Source organism: Xenopus tropicalis, chromosome 5 (genome assembly GCF_000004195.4).
Source record: "Xenopus tropicalis strain Nigerian chromosome 5, UCB_Xtro_10.0, whole genome shotgun sequence".
Classification (NCBI taxonomy): domain Eukaryota; kingdom Metazoa; phylum Chordata; class Amphibia; order Anura; family Pipidae; genus Xenopus; species Xenopus tropicalis.
In genome coordinates, this window is record NC_030681.2 from 59,634,938 (window position 1) to 59,652,111 (window position 17,174).

At 38.1% G+C, this 17,174-nt stretch overlaps 1 protein-coding gene across 2 annotated transcripts in view; it reads right to left on the bottom strand.

Moving 5' to 3' along the window:
- map3k4 (mitogen-activated protein kinase kinase kinase 4) overlaps positions 1-17,174 on the bottom strand; it is a 297,498-nt gene that overhangs the window by 33,885 nt on the left and 246,439 nt on the right. For both annotated transcript variants that reach the window (XM_004914648.4, XM_002936262.5), the window contains exon 20: positions 16,206-16,276. In XM_004914648.4, the coding sequence (XP_004914705.1) occupies positions 16,206-16,276 (71 nt within the window). The remainder of the gene's footprint in view (positions 1-16,205; positions 16,277-17,174) is intronic.

A 17,174-nucleotide genomic window follows, 5' to 3' on the forward strand; every position in this document is an offset into this window, starting at 1 on the left:
TCCATGTGTTAGAATGGCCAAGTCAAAGTCCAGATCTAAATCCAATCGAGAATCTGTGGCAAGATCTGAAAACTGCTGTTCACAAACGCTGTCCATCTAATCTGACTGAGCTGGAGCTGTTTTGCAAAGAAGAATGGGCAAGGATTTCAGTCTGTAGATGTGCAAAGCTGGTAGAGACATACCCTAAAAGACTGGCAGCTGTAATTGCAGCAAAAGGTGGTTCTACAAAGTATTGACTCAGGGGGCTGAATAATTACGCACACCCCACTTTGCAGTTATTTATTTGTAAAAAATGTTTGGAATCATGTATGATTTTCCTTCCACTTCTCACGTGTACACCACTTTGTATTGGTCTTTCACGTGGAATTCCAATAAAATTGATTCATGTTTGTGGCTGTAATGTGACAAAATGTTGAAAAGTTCAAGGGGGCCAAATACTTTTGCAACCCACTGTATATATTATATATATATATTCTGTTTTCACTCTCTTTTTGTTGGCATTTTCTGGGTGGATTTTGTAATTTCTGTAGGGAACTATACATGCTTGAATTTTTGTGACAAGATCATGAATACTGAACCATCCAGCAGGGACACCATTAAAAATATTCTTACCAAGAATACTCATATATGCCCTAAACAGAGGCGGGGGACTTCGACACCATCTGTCTGCTACATACAATGCTGTTCTAACATCTGTACCCCGGCAGTTTCAGAACTCTTCACACATCCATTCATGTAACTCTAACAAGTAACACCTGCTTTGAAGAGTTGCATGATACTTTGGTAATCCTTTCAAAGTAACTCCACAGCATTCACACCTCTGTGAGTTTCAGATGTCACCTTTCTGAAGAGTTACAAAGTGCCATTGTGATTGGATTAGTGGAAGAGTATATACTGAGTATATATGCCGAGGACTTCCCATACCAGTCAGTTGAACTGAAGAAGCTGCTCGGATGAGTAGTGAAACGTCTTCAATGATTACTAATAATAAGTCCAGTTGCTTTAAATTTATTTATACTAGATATACCATGACCTGGATGAATGAAAATCTTCATAGACAAATATTTTTAATGGTGTCCCTGCTGGGTGGTTCAGTATTCATGATCTTGTCACAAAAATTCAAGGCCTTTAGGACCTAGCCGATTATTTATATTATTTTTTCAATAGCCAATATAACCTACAGATGACAGGGACTCTGATGGGATCAAATGTACAGACATCTAAGAATTATGGATTAATGAACTGAATGAGATGTCCTCCCTGGTGAAATTCAAAGCTAATTTTAACACTGCATCAGTACTATGCCAATCTTTTTACGTACGAATATGAACATGTTTTTATGAAGCGTGGTGACATTTGGTTCTACTGGTGCTACACTGATGATCTGTTTCTTATCTAGGTTGGCAATACAGATAGGATGGATTAACTAGAAAGGGAAGTTTGAGAACAAACTTCATGTTGGGTTAAAAAACATGAAGTCACTGAATGGGCTCTGCCCACTTTCTTTAACCTTGGAGCACAGTTATATAGTAAAAACCACTGTGCAAAGTTTGGGGACCCTGAATGGCAGCAACTTAAATTTCCCCACTGAAAGTCAACGGGTGACATCTGATTGGCGGTTGGTGGCTCCACACCCTTTTTCTAACCTGGAACTGCAGTTACCCAGTGACTGATTTTGCAAAGTTCAGGGACCCTAGGATTAATAGTTACATAGTAACATAGTAAGTTGGGTTGAAAAAAGACATACGTCCATCAAGTTCAACCATAATGCCTATATATAACCTGCCTAACTACTAGTTGATCCAGAGGAAGGCAAAAAACCCCATCTGAAGCCTGTTAAAGAACAGCAGCAGTTAAAATTTAAACCAATAAAAGTCAATATGTGGATTATGATTGGCGGTTGGTGGGTGTGCCCACTTTTTCTAACCTTGAGTCGAAGTCCCCCAGGAGCAAACAGTGGACGCCCTGGCATAAATAGTGTGAGAATGACAGCATTTTAAATTTAAACCAATAAAATTCAATGGATGAAATCTGATTGGCTGTTAGTGGCCCAACCCACTTTTCCTATTTTTGAACTGCAGTCCCCCAGTGACCAACTTTGCAAATTTTGGGGGACTCAGGCATAAAAATTGTGAGACAGAGCATTTTACACATCACCATTGAAAGTAAATAGGTGAAATGTTATTGGCTGTTGGTAGCTCCACCCACTTTAATCTAACTTTGAACGCCAAATACCCAGTGACTAACTCTGGAAACTTTAACAACCCTGGAATGAATATTTAAATAATGGCATCAGTTTAAATATAAACCAATGAAATCTAATGGCTGGAAATGGATTTGCTGTTGGTGGCTCCGCCCACTTTTTCTAACCCTGAATATGTAGTCATCCAGTAACTGACTGTGCAAAGTTTGGGAACCCTGACATAAAGTGTGAGAAAAACAGCATTTTAAATTTAAACCAAAAAAATTAAATAGGTGAAGTCTGATCGGCTGTTGGTGGCTCCGCCCACTTTTTAAAAACCTAAAAATGCAGTCCCCTAGTGACCCTGGTGTTAATACTGGCAGCAGGTTGAATTTCCCATTGAAAATAGTTCTGATTGGCTGTTGGTGGCTCCACCCACTTTTTCTAACTCTGAACCGCAGTTACCAGGTGACTAGCTCTGCAAATTTTGGAGACCATTAATATTTAAAGAATGGCAGCAGTTTAAATTTAAACATATGAAGTCTATAGGTGAAATCTGATTGGTTGTTGTTGGCCCCACCCACTTTTCTAAACTTGGAACATAGTCACCTAGTGACAAACTGTGCAAAGTTTGGGGATCCTGACATTACAACAGGTAAAATTTCCCCATTGAAAAAAATGTGATTGGCTTTTGGCGGCCCCACCCACTTTTTCTAACATTGAGTATGAAGTCACGCAGTGACTGTGCAAAGTTTGCGAACCCTGGCATCAAACCAATAAAATTGAATAAGTGAAATCTGATTAGCTGTTGGTGGCCCTGCCCACTTTTTCAAAACTAAAACTGCAGTCCTCTAGTGACCAACTGTGAAAAGTTTGGGGACCCTGTTGTTAATACTTTAAGAATGGCAGCAGGTTGAATTTCCCCATTTAGAGTCAATAGGTATAATTGGATTGGCTGTTAGCGGCTCCACCCATTTACAAAAATACAAAAAAACCTTAAATGTGTAGTCACCCAGTGTCTGACTATGCAAAGTTTGGGAACCCTGGCAACAAACCAATAAAAATCAATAGGTGAAATCTGATTTGTTGTTGGTGGCTCCGCCCAATTTTCACAACTAAAACTGCAGTCCCCTAGTGACCAAGTGTAAAAAGTTTGGGGACCCCGGTATTATTACTGTGATTATGGAAGCAGGTTGAATTCTGCCAAATCAATACGTAAAATCTGATTGGCTGTTCACAGCTCCGTCTACTTTTCGGCATCCAGCAATCATCATATTTTCATTCAGGCTGACCCCATGACTATGTGATTCAAGTTTGGTGAGTGTAGCTTCAAAGCTGTAAGATTGGCAGCAGTTTCAATTTCCCCATTAAAGTCAATGGGTAAAATCTGATTGGCTGTTGTTGGCCCCTCCCACTTTGGGTCATCCAAAAAAGTTGCTGTTTCATTCGGGGTGACCCCATTATTATGTTTTTCAAGTTTGGGGGGATGTAGCTTCAAAGCTGCAAGTGTGGCAGAAGTTTGAAAATCTTCCCTCTCAAAGTCAATGGGAAAATTGGGGGGTTCAGAGCGGCGCCACAAAAAGACAGGGGGCCGGATCGCTTAGAAAAGTACAAGCAACCTGCTCCGCTATAGGGCGCTATAGCGCGGCGGCGCGATTTTGCGCAAATCGCCCCGCCGCGTCTGCCATTCCGCCGGCGACTTACATGTTGCCGGTGGGATGGCAGGGGTAGGCAACTCGGGGAGATTAGTCGCCCGCGAACAGGGAGTTTTGCCGCGGGCGACTAATCTCCCCGTGTGCCAGAGCCCTAAGAAGTACAAGCCACTGCACACAGCTGGATCATAGGTATGGTATAGGTTCCAATACATGCAAATTGTTTAGTATTTATCTTGCACATTTAAATGTAACACCAAAATACACATCAGGTTTCTAACACAAAATATCTAGTTAAATGCATGGTTCACAGATGTGACAGATTCAGAGTAAAGAAAGAAAAGTGCATAAGTGGCCAGCCTAATGGAGAGAAGGAAAAATAGAAGATAGTAAATTTACCATTCAGTTTGTCAGTCCATGTAAACACTTGCATTAAAACCAATGTAGCAGACTTTAGCACACATTACAGACAGATTAAAGTTTTACAATTCACATCTCCACAGAAGCATATTGGGTTGTTTTATTGCCTTTGATACTAAAGCCAACCTCTGTCAAAAACTACCCTGCACATGCTGCTTTCCTGCCGTCCAGAGCCTAGAGCAGTGATGATTGTTTCTAAGTAATTCAGCTAGCGCCATCTCTGACCGATCAGTAATCAGAGCTAATTGAGCAAAGACAAAAACTTAGACAAGGGACTTTTTTTTTTTCCTAAAATGGTACAGACTTTTTAATGTATATTGGAAATAGTTTTCTTTTTAATGAATAACTTGGGAACATTAGGGCCCCTGGCCACCAACGTGTGTTTAACCATCAGACCCCTGGTGGGCCCTGATAATGTTGTTGTAAGGGAAAATGTGATTTCTGATGGCAGCCCAGACATCCGAATACTGTTAAAAGAATAAGAATTCATCAGCATGTCACCTAAATCTCCATCTTGGTTATATATTTAATTTTCTTACCCATTTAGACTTTATTACATTGCCAAAATGGTCACTACCTTTAGGGAACATATGACAAATCATAGGGGCGTCATTAGAGAGGCCTTTGAGAAATACAATTCAGACAAGCCAGGCACTTCCTCCAACACGGCCACACTCTAGCAAAATTGACATGCACGATCATTGACCATTGTCCACCTTACGTGAGATAAGGGCCCTACTATATGGGAAATGTAAATGGATTTATAAACTTTATATATTGTCACCAAGAGGTCAAAATGAGTAACAATTTCCCCTGCATTCTTTAAAGGACTAATCTGAATTGACTATCGCTACTGCCAGATATGGTGGCCTATACCTATGTAATCTTTTTAAGGTGCTGATCGTTCAACTTATTTACTGTACTAATCCTTTATTTCAGCCTATAAAGAATAGGAAGCAGAGATAACAGCAGATACTGGGGTTGTCGGAGGCCCCGAGAACTTGATCAACTCCTCTGCTCAACCTGCCTAGAGGAAGAAGAATGAGGAGGGACTGAAGGAGCGGATCTAAAAACAGATCCTCCGTTCATGGACCTGGACATACTGATTATGTAATTATATAATATATGATTTGTAGCACTTCGGTATGTCTATTGATACATCGTACTTTCTTGCACTTCAACCATAGAGACAGATCACTATATTAACCCTTTAAGGGGCTGCAATATCTTCTTCTTGCAGTTTGCAAGTGTCAGGGCAGGCAAGGACAAGTAGCCGGGAACTTAAAAGTTAAGCAGGCAGACAGGGACATTTCCCAATGCATTTTTCCACGGGGACCAAGTTCCTGAAAAGGGTACATTCCCTGTGAAACAGAGATGGATGGAAACCCTAACAGAGTCCTGTAGTGTGGCATTTCAAGCACATTTCTTTAGGTATACCACATCACATGATTCTCTACTTTTCTTGTCTGTTTTGAAGCATATCCTTCCTGTCTTGTGTCTGACTGACCTCTATGTAAAACCAACAGATCGGACTTTGTTACTACATTTCAAGTCCTTTCACCCGCCAAAAAAAAAGCTCTGCCGAAATCACAGTTGAGCAGAGTAGAGGAAAATGTGGATGAAAGGTTAAAGGAGAATGCAAGTCAAAATTTAAAAAGCATACTGCCCAATAGTCCTCCTATTGTTTAGTAAAAACACCACACTTTTGGCTCACCTAATCAAATATTTACTCAGTCACACTTACTTCACATTTTCTAGAACAGGCAGCCATCTCTAAAAAGGTATTCTCCCTTCCTTTCCCTCCTTGCTTCATACTGCACATGTGTTTCATTCCCTCCCCCCCTCCCCTCTGCCAGATCCGCTTCTGATTGGCTGGTGGGCATGTGTAGCTCAGAACAGCAGACAGGATCAAGTTACACACATGCTCAGAGAATAGCCTACAGCAGTGCTGTCCAACTGGTGGCCCGCGCCCCCCCTCTGTATGGCCCCCCACCTGTCTGGCTGCTTTGATGGCTTACCTTTGAGTAAGCATTAAATGGTATCAGTACTGCGATTAACTGGCCCCCTGCATGGTTCTCACCTCAGATTCAGGCTGTAATCCCTCTGTATTGTTTAAAAATGTAATCCCCTGTGTTTTTCACACCTTTTAATACCTGCATTGTTCACCCCCTGCAGTGTTCACGCCTCAGGCTCAGACTGTAATCACTCCCATTGTTCACTTATTCACACCTCAGGTACTGTAGGCAGAGTATGGCACATACAGCCAGCATAGGGCAGGTAGAGTATGGCACACACAGGCAGCATAGGTCAGGGAGGGTATGGCACACACAGGAAGGGTAGGGCAGTCAGAGTATGGCACACAGAGGCAGTGTAGGAAAGGCAGAGTATGGCACACACAGACAGCATAGGACAGGCAGAGTGCTGCCTGTGTGTGCCATACTCTGCTTGCCCTATGCTGCTTGTGGGAGGTGAACCTGGCAGGGGTTTGTTGTGGGAGTTTGTTAGCAGTTGGAAATAGCCATTAAATGGTCCCAAAGGTGTGTAATTATGTACTGGGGGTTGCTCTGCTATCCACAGGGGAGGAGGAGGCATATGGAATTTAAGGGTATATCTTAATATGACATAATTCTTTCACATATGAATGATGGTTAATATCCCCACAGTAAGGACCAAGCATTTGGGATTTTGCTGTGCTACCACCATTGTGATAAAATAGGTGTGGTTTCAAGTGGTTGTGGTTTCAAAAAGGGGAGTGGTCAAAACTGGCTTCCATTAGCGGCCCTCCACCATGTATGCTAGAGAAATTCCGGCCCTCGGCACCGTAGAAGTTGGACAGCACTGGCCTACAGAAAGGACAGAGAGATTTCAGTGATGTCACTGTAGTCTTCACACTGCTGTAGGCTGCCAGCACCATATCTCAGAGAAGCAAGCAGGGATCTGGGAATTTAGATATGCAGTAAGTACTTAAAAAGAATGTCTTTAGACTTACTTTTAATTTATATTAACCTTTCATTGTCCTTTAAAAGAAATGTGTAACAAATTCGAGTCAGGGGGTACCCAGATGACTTGTTACAGAGACAACTGATGGATATTCAAACACAAAAAAAGTGGAGAATCATGTTACGTTTGTGTCCCAATATAACACGTTAAGTAAACCTATTGCTCAAATTTTGAGGAGGCATTGGTCTCTGTTTAAAGATAACATTACATTTATAAAGGAGTTTGAAAGGCCTCCAGTTATTGCTTATAAAAGGGGAAAGAGTGTGGGCAGTTTTTTGGTGAAATCTGATATGGGAACAAATAATGTGCAGAAAGATAATGCAAAAAAGTAAAAAAGGTACTTTTCCGTGTTGTGTAACTGTAATTGTTGCTCTAATGTGCAATTGGGGGAGGTTCTTTATCATCCCAAAGGTAATGCGATTAAGATTCGCAGAAGATACTCATGCTGCAGACAATGAGAATGGAAAAGAGAATGCAAGTCAGCAATAAATACGGGTAAAAAAGATCAGGCCGTAGCGGGCTATTTTATTGAGTGTGAACATAGAGTGAACCAACTTAAACTTCAAATTGTTGAAACAGCTGAGTTGAATTGGAGAGGGGAAAATAATTTAATAATATTGATAATATTTAAAGGAATTGCTATATAGTGAAGCTTTTTGGATACGAAAATTTAAGCCCCTTGGCTTAAATAAAGAATATGACTTGAGACCTATTTTCAGATAGATTTCCGATCTGAAAGAAAAGACTCTATTTGGTTTTTATGTAAGATAAAAAATCTTTTACAGGTTTTAAAATATGGACTTTTGTTATGCTGTAAAGAACACTTAAAGATGTGAATTTGATATGACTTTATTAAGACACATTGATGAAAACACTGTTGTTTGATACACTGTTTTTTGCTACACTATTGTAATATAAGGCTGTATCCACACAAGGGTATAAAAAGGAAAGTGTTTCATTGTTAGTTAGCTTGATAAAAGGCCATACATGGCCTGAAACATTGCTGTAATGCCCTAAGATGTGTGCAATAAAGGCATTTTAAATAAGAATACAAGTGGTGCTGTTCCAGACTGTTCTTGCTTGGATATACAGAATGGAAGTGCCCTTTGGGGAACCTGCACTATCCCAGATTCAAGGTGTTGTGCTGACTACTATCTACAAACTTGTACTGAACATATTTTTGTCTATTGTTTTAGTCACACAAAATCTATGATTTTTGTTAGTTCTTGAGCTAAACGGGGAAATTGCAGCTACTCTATTTTTGGTTCTTGCCAGGTAGATAGATAGTTATATTATCAGTGTATAGAGTAGCAAAATTTAATTACGGTCAGGATTATATGTGCTATCGTAAATAGACATGTAGTTACTTAGTTTTCCAAGTTTACCTAAAAAAATAATGAAAATTTCTTCTGGGTTTTTAAGCAACAGGCAAAAAAGTATGTTTAGCTCAAGCCCTATTCATTGAACTCATGTTGAACAGGGGAATATACAACCCCTTAATATGGGAAGCACAACAAAAGGTAGTAACTGACTTCTGTCCTTACAACAACAGAGGAGGCATATATAGCTAACCTAGCATTTAAATAAATTATTTTCCTATTTTAAAAATTTTATTGAAGTTTTACAATATACATGTAGGATGAATAATGACAAATTATTTAAATATAGGTTGTACAACAATAGTCACATTCGACAGTTTGTCCTTCAAAAAGTTAAGAAATGAAGAAAATAGAATACTTACAAAGAAACAAAATAAGTAATTAAAATAGAGAAAAACAAAACAAAAACAAATTAACTAACTTTGCCCAGTGGACTATAAAAAGAAACTATAAAAAGAAAAGGAAAGAAAAGTTTCCTATATCAAGGATAATTTTGCTTATATGTTCGTGAATTATTGAAATAAATCTATATATGCAGCATTTTATAAATATGATCCTTATTGCTTATATCTATAGCATTAAAGAAAAATGACCATGTATTTTTAAAAGAAATCCTGGATTTAGGTTCACTTGTTTTTGCTTTGATGGCCTCTTGCCATCTAAGCTGATTAAGATAAGAAATAATTTCTGTTATAGGAGGGGTTTCCTCTTTTAACCAATAATAAAATAATGCTTTTTTAGAGGCAGCCATAAACAAAATTAATAATTTATCATTTTTTTGTGCTAAGGAGACTGGTAAAATGCTTGATAACACCTCCTCTTTTTTAATGTGTAATAGAGCGAAACTGGGAGATAACTTTATATTTAAATTCAACCTGTGGTTCAAGAATCTTTCCACCATGTTCCAGAAGTTACCAATCTTCAGACAAGACCATGGGTAGTGGAATAAATTAACCCCAGTTTTGTTACATTTGGGGCAATAAGAGTTTGTTTTAAAGCACTTATTATGAACAAAAAGTTTTCCATATCCTAAATGAACAAGTTTGAATTGCTGAATCCTCCAGCTTTCAGCAAAAATCAGATTGTTGAATTCATGCATAGACTTAACCAATTGCGAAGGGGATATAAAGTGTTGTAGATAAACAGACCACTTAGCAGACACATTCTCTAAGGAATGATTATCTTGGGTAAAAACATCCCAGAATGTACCAGAAAGTATGTTGATTTTTATATTATGTGGTTTGTCTTTAAATTCTAATATTGCCTCAGCCAGTCTATGTTTAGCGACAACAAAATTGTCTTTATTGTGAATCACTGATAAACCACATTGGCAGGCTAAGTAAAAGTATTTATCAATTTCAAGTAACTCGAATTTTTCTTTAAACAATGGCCAGGGAATTAAAGAATAATTGTTTGGATCTAGTAGGTCTTTTATCAATATGATGTTTTTTTTCTTAGATGTTAGTAAAAAGGAAGAAGACCTTAATGGGTCAGAGGTTTTCAATAGAAGTTTAACTGGCATGAAGGGAGTTTGAGAGTAACTGAAGCCATGTCTGGAGAATAGATATTTCCATACAAAAATAGTGTCCCGATATAGAGGATTCCCTTTAATATCTATTGGTAAATTACTCCATTTACTATGTAATGCAGAAAATATATCAGAATAAGGTTCATGGAGTAATTCTATTTCTGGATTGGTGTATTTGTTACTTTGAAAGATCCATTCAATAAGATATCTTGTTAGAGCAGACAGGTTAAATGTTCTAAAATTCTGTATTTTTAGTCCACCAAGTTTAGCAGGTCCCCTTAATTTGGACAAAGCTATTTTCGATTTTGTTTCATTCCAAATAAATTTTACAAGTGCAGAATCTAGCTTTCTAATATCTGAATGTCTAATAAGTAAAGGTAAGTTGATTAAAGAATAAATCAGTTTAGGAAAGATTAAAGTTTTGAAAAAGATCACCCTGCCTTTTAAATTTAATGGGGAATGCATCCATTTTTTACACATTGAGATGATATTATTAATGGCAGGAGTGATGTTCAAGGAATACAACTTATTTAAATCTATGGGAATAGTTAAGCCCAAATATTTGAGTTGTGTTTTTGGGGGTCTTAATTGCAGCTTCTTTAAAAGAGAGTTAGATATAGAGCCAAATGAATTCATTATCTCAGTCTTGTCAACATTTACTTTACAGTACATATAAAAAGTCATCCTCATCCATTTCTGACTCATTGAGGTTGTACAATTTATTAAGCCTGTTTACTTATACTGCAGAGACCTGTCAAAGTCTAAGGCTTGATGTATGTACAGTGAATATAAAAAGTCTACACACCCCTGATAAAATGTCAGGTTCCTGTGCTGTACAAAAATAAGACAAAGATAAATCATTTCAGAACGTTTTCCACCTTTAATGTGACCTATAAACTGTACCACTCAATTGAAAAACAAACTGAAATCTTTTAGGTGGAAGAAAGAAAACCAAAAAAACTAAAATAATGTGGTTGCATAAGTGTGCACACCCTTAAACTAATACTTTGTTGAAGCACCTTTTGATTTTATTACAGCACTCTTTTTGGGTATGAGTCTATCAGCTTAGCACATTTTGACTTTGCAAGATTTGCCCACTCTTCTTTGCAGAAACACTCCAAATCTGTCAGATTGCAAGGGCATCTCCTAGACACAGCCCTCTTCAGATCACCCCACAGATTTTCAATTGGATTCAGGTCTGGACTCTGGCTGAGCCATTCCAAAACTTTAATCTTCTTCCGGTGAAGCCATTCCTTTGTTGATTTGGATGTATGCTTTGGGCCGTTGTCATGCTGAAAGATGAAGTTCCTCCTCATGTTCAGCTTTCTAGCAGAAGCCTGAAGGTTTTGTGCCAATATTGACTGGTATTTGGAACTGTTCATAATTCCCTCTTATTCCCTCCCATCTTAACTAAGGCCCCAGTTCCAGCTGAAGAAAAACAGCCCCAAAGCATGATGCTGCCACCACCATGCTTCACTGTGGGTATGGTGTTCATTTAGTGATGTGCAGTATTGTTTTTGCGCCAAACATATTTTTTTAAAATTATGGCCAAAAAGTTCAACCTTGGTTTCATCAGACCATAACACATTTTCCCACATGTTTTGGGAGACTTCAGGTGTGTTTTTGCAAAATGTAGCCTGGCTTGGATGTTCTTCTTCGTAAGAATAAGGCTTTCGCCTTGCCACTCTACCCCATAGCCCAGACATATGAACAATACGGGAGATTGTTGTCACATGTACCACACAGCCAGTACTTGCCAGATATTCCTGCAGCTCCTTTAATGTTGCTGTCGGCCTCTTGGTAGCCTCCCTGACCAGTTTTCTTCTCGTCTTTTCATCAATTTTGGAGGGACGTACAGTTCTTGGTAATGTCACTGTTGTGCCATATTTTCTCCACTTGATGATGACTGTCTTCACTGTGTTTTATGGTATATCTAATGCCTTGGAAACTCTTTTGTACCCTTCTCCTGACTGATATCTTTTAACAATGAGATCCCTCTGATGCTTTGGAAGCTCTGTGGATCATGGCATTTGCTGTGGGCTGCGACTAAAAGAATGTCAGGAAACACCAACTAGAGCAGCTGAACTTTATTTGGGGTTAATCAGAGGCACTTTAAATGATGGCATGTGTATGCTGACTCCTATTTAACATGATTTTGAATGTGGTTGCTTAATTCTGAACACAGCTACATCCCCAGTTAGAAGAGGGTGTGCACACTTATGCAACCACATTATTTTAGTTTTTTTGGTTTTTCTCCCTCCACCTAAAAGATTTCAGTTTGTTTTTCAATTGAGTGGTACAGTTTATAGGTCACATTAAAGGTGGAAAAAGTTCCGAAATGATTTATCTTTGTCTCATTTTTGTACAGCACAGGAACCTGACATTTTACCAGGAGTGTGTAGACTTTTTATATCCACTGTATATCCTGAAAAGGACTGAAAATTCACAAGCATATCAAAAACGGCTTTAAGAGAGTTATTGGGATTTTTTATGATTAGCAGCAAGTCATCTGCAAATGCTAGTACCTTAAGTTGCTGCTTGTTAATAGTGATACTTTGGAAAGCCTTAGGGCTCTGGCACATGGGGAGATTAGTCTCTAGCGGCAAAACTCCCTGTTCGTGGGCGACTAATCTCCCCGAGTTGCCTACCCCCTGCCATCCCACCGGCGAACATGTAAGTCGCCGGCGGGATGGCAGACGCGGTGGGGCGATTTCGGGAAATCGCACTGCCGCGTGTGCCATCCCGCCGGTGACTTACATGTTCGCCGGCGGGATGGCGGGTCATGGCAACTCAGGGAGATTAGTCACCTGCGAACAGGGAGTTTTGACGCGGGCGACTAATCTCCCCCGTGTGCCAGAGCCCTTAGAAGAATTGAAAGCTCTAATCAATGGTTCTAAAGCTATATTAAATAACAAGAGAGATAAGGGGCAGCCTTGTCTAGTCCCCTTAAAATTTTTTAAAGGTTTAGATTGGGCACCTCCTAAAATGACTTGAGTATTGGGATTAGAGTAAAGATATTGAATGTAATGATAAAATGGGCCATTAATACCAAATAAATCCAAACAACTGAGAAGATGGTCCCAAATCAAATTATCGAAAGCTTTCTCAGCATCAATATTAATTATGGAGCAATTATGTTTCTTGGTATAAAATATTATATTATGTAAAGCTCTTATGTTCTTAACCCCTGATCTATTTTTAATAAAACCGTTTTGAGCTTCGGAGATAACAGAAGTAAGGATCAGGGATAATCTATCAGCCAAAATTTTTGATAATAACTTAATATCTTGATTTAATAGAGATATTGGCCTATAAGATGAGGGGAGAGAAAGATCTTTATCTTTTTTCGGTATAACTTTAAGGCTAGAAAGTTCACTAGAAGGAAGTTTTTTACCGGATAGTAGAATATCATTAAAAAGATTAGTTAGGAAAGGAGAAATTTTGTCCTTCAGAAGTTTATAAAAAGTACGGGGGAGGCCATCAGGACCACCCACTTTTCTAGATTTTAAATTGTCAATGGCACAAGTAACTTCTTCAATTAAAATTGGTCCATTAAGATCTTTTAATTGTTCCAAAGAAATTTGGGGGATCTTGCAGTTAGTAAGAAACAATGTCTTTGTCTCAGAGTTGTTATGAGTGTTATGTGAGTATAGCTTTTCATAGTAATTTTTGAATATATCAACTGTTTTATTGGGATCATTAGTTAATACATTGGTTTTTATCTTTAATTCTAATTAGTTTAATATGTCTATCATGTGATTTTGTTAGACTGAAAAGCATATAATTAGCTTTGTTATTTAAATTACTATATTTAGCATTTAAATATGAGGCAAAAAAGGTGTTTCTAAAGTAAATCCAGGCCTTGAGGTCTTCAGTAACTTTTTTGTATTTTAAAGCATTCTCCAAAGAGGGAAATTGTTTAAGGCGAAGATATAAATCTTTTTGCCTTTTACTTAAAGGAACAGTAACACCAAAAAATGAAAGAGCTTTAAAGTAATAAAAATATAATGCACTGTTGCCCTGCACTGGTAAAACTGGTGTGTTTGCTATAGTAACACTACTATAATTTATATAATAAGCTGCTGTGTAGCCACGGGGGCAGCCATTCAAGCTGGAAAAAAGAGAAAAGGCACAGGTTACTTAGCTGTTAGTGTTTTGTCTGTTATCTGCTATGTGCCTGTGCCTTTTCTCCTTTGAATGGCTGCCCCCATGGCAACATAGCAGCTTATTTATATAAATTATAGTAGACTTTCTGAAGTAAACACACAACTTTTACCAATGCAGGGCAGCAGCACATTATATTTTAGTTACTTTTATACACTTTCATTTTTTGGTGTTACTGTTCCTTTAAGTTTAGAAAGTTTCTTTGTACCTTACGATAATAATGAGACCTAAAAGATAAAATCTCTCCCCTAATCACAGCTTTCCAAGTTTCCCAAAACAATGGGAGATTATCTAAATGGTCTTTATTATCAATTAAGAACATATCCCATCTATCTTGAAGCATTTTGATGAAGTCAGGGTTATTTTTCAAAGGACTAGGGAAGGACCAAGAAACAAAACTTTTAGATGTTGTTGAATTGGAGAACTGGATATAGTAAATTATTTGACGTCAAAATATAATCTATTCTAGTTCCTATATTGTGGGGAGAGGAGAAAAAGGTAAAGTCTTTCTCTGTTGGATGGAAAATTCTCCAAGTATCATTTAGGCCAGTGTCTTTAAAGAATTTGTGTAAAAGTTTAGATTTTTTGAAATGATCTTTAAATTTCCAGTCAGTTATGTCAAGGGACCATAAATAAGATTAATTTAAGTCACCTGCTGAAATTAGATTAGTTTGGGGAAGTGAAGAAATTTGTTGTTTAAGCCAGGCGAAAATTATTTTTCTAATGACAACATAGAAGCCAATTATCAGCGATTTTATCCAAAGGTAAACCTACTGTGAACATGCTAATTAAATTGGTTCTCATTTGGTCCATATAAAAAGGTGCCAAAGTCCTGCAAAGTATTAGGCAGGAAATGCTTATTCTTAAGTGGATGACTAATGCCTCTACTGCTGTGCAGATGTAAACTACTTAATGCAGCTTTATCACAAAAGAAACTAATATACATACTTGGGATGCTGCCAAATAAAAAAAAATATGGGGGAGATGGCTTGCTAACCCAATAACTGTAATATAGTAGGCACTGTTAGTGCCTATTGCACCTCCTTGAGTTTTTCAGATAGCAGAGAAGAGACCAACTGTGCAGTTTAGCCACTATTTACTTCAGCATGGGCCATAATGCTTAAAGCGGACCTGTCACCCTAAGAAATAAGTCCAAATTATTTTCTATATTGTTAGTTGAGCAAAATAAACTTTACTTACTCTATATAAATAATATAAATCTTGTTTCCTTCCGTCTTGGAATTATTAATCAAAGCAAGCAGGCAGGCACCATTTTGTGGACACTTTTATTAAGGCAAGCTTTGTATCATGCCAAAATCTTGTTTATGTGATAGAATGGGGGGCCTGATGCCCATACCCATGCACTGGCTACACAGTTAGATAAGGAGGAGGGAGGGGAGAAGTGAGATGTGCAGTGACATCTAGGAAGTGCTGAATGGAAAGCTAAAGTTACCTAAGGCATAGAGGCGGGGCAAGCAATATATGATTGACAGCTGTGATTTTTAAATGCCTTTATAATGGGTATGGATGTGTTAATATAAAAATGAATTTGGGTTTCATGTTTAATTTGAACAGGACTTTTATTATACAGATTTTCATGTCTGGATGACAGGTCCACTTTAAACATGTTAATCCCATCCACCAACTTACATACCAATGTACATACAGGTATGAGACATGTGATGTATGTGGCAAAGTATGACATAATGAATGCTGTAAATACATTAAAGTATACCTATTCTGCAAACAAACTAAAAAAAATGCGGCTGAAGCAAAGATATACATATGTCAGGCTTCCATTCATCAAGCAGTCAATACTGAACAACAAGAGACTTTTCTATCTTACATAAAAAACTATCTACAGTAGACAAAATACTTACTTCTTTCATTGCCATCAGTTCCCCTGTGTCAATGCTAATACATGTGTACACTTTGCCATACTGCCCTTCCCCTGCAATAGAAAAAAAAAAAACCAGAAGACATGTATGTTTCAAAAAAAGACACTTGACTAACAAAGAATAGCGATAAAACTGACCACACTCCTTGTTATTATTAACCTTTTTCACGCTTTTAATCTTGTTCAGATAGGCACTCCTCTCTTCCTACCTTCCCTTTTCTTGTGCTCATGTATATTTGTTAAAGAGCTAATTGAGATGATCTTATAGCATGATCTCTTATTCTTCTCTTTTAACTATTTGCCATGCATGCTGTTTAAATCTTCTGCCCACTCTGTATGTCTGGTTTATTTAGAGACCACCCTCAGCCTCTTTGTTTGCTACCTTCCTTTGTACAGACAACCCTTTAAAAACAACAGTGGACATACTCATCAACTATATTTTTGTCCAGTGCCACACTATGCATCAGGCCAGACCGCCCAACCGCTCTCCATTTGGCAACTAGTACATGTGCAGTACAGCCCTCGGTCAGATTTAGCTGCATGTTTTCAATTTATATATTTATATGTCTCCTTAAAGGAACAGTAACATCAAAAATTTGCACATTTGCTTCAGAAACACTTCTATAGTTTATATAAAAAGCTGCTGTGTAGCCATGGGGGCAGCCTTTCAAGCTGGAAAAAGGAGAAAAGGCACAGGTTACATAGCAGATAACAGATAAAACACCATTGTATTGTACAGAACTTATCTATTATCTGCTATGTAACCTGTGCCTTTTCTCTTTTAAATGGCTGCCCTCATGGCTACACAGCAGCTTCATTTACTAAACTATAGTAATGTTTCTAAAGCAAATACACCAGTTGCACCAGTGCAGGGCAACAGTACATTATACTGTAGTTCCTTTTATACACTTTGGTGTTACTGTTCCTTTAAAGTTGCCATTCTTGAAAATGG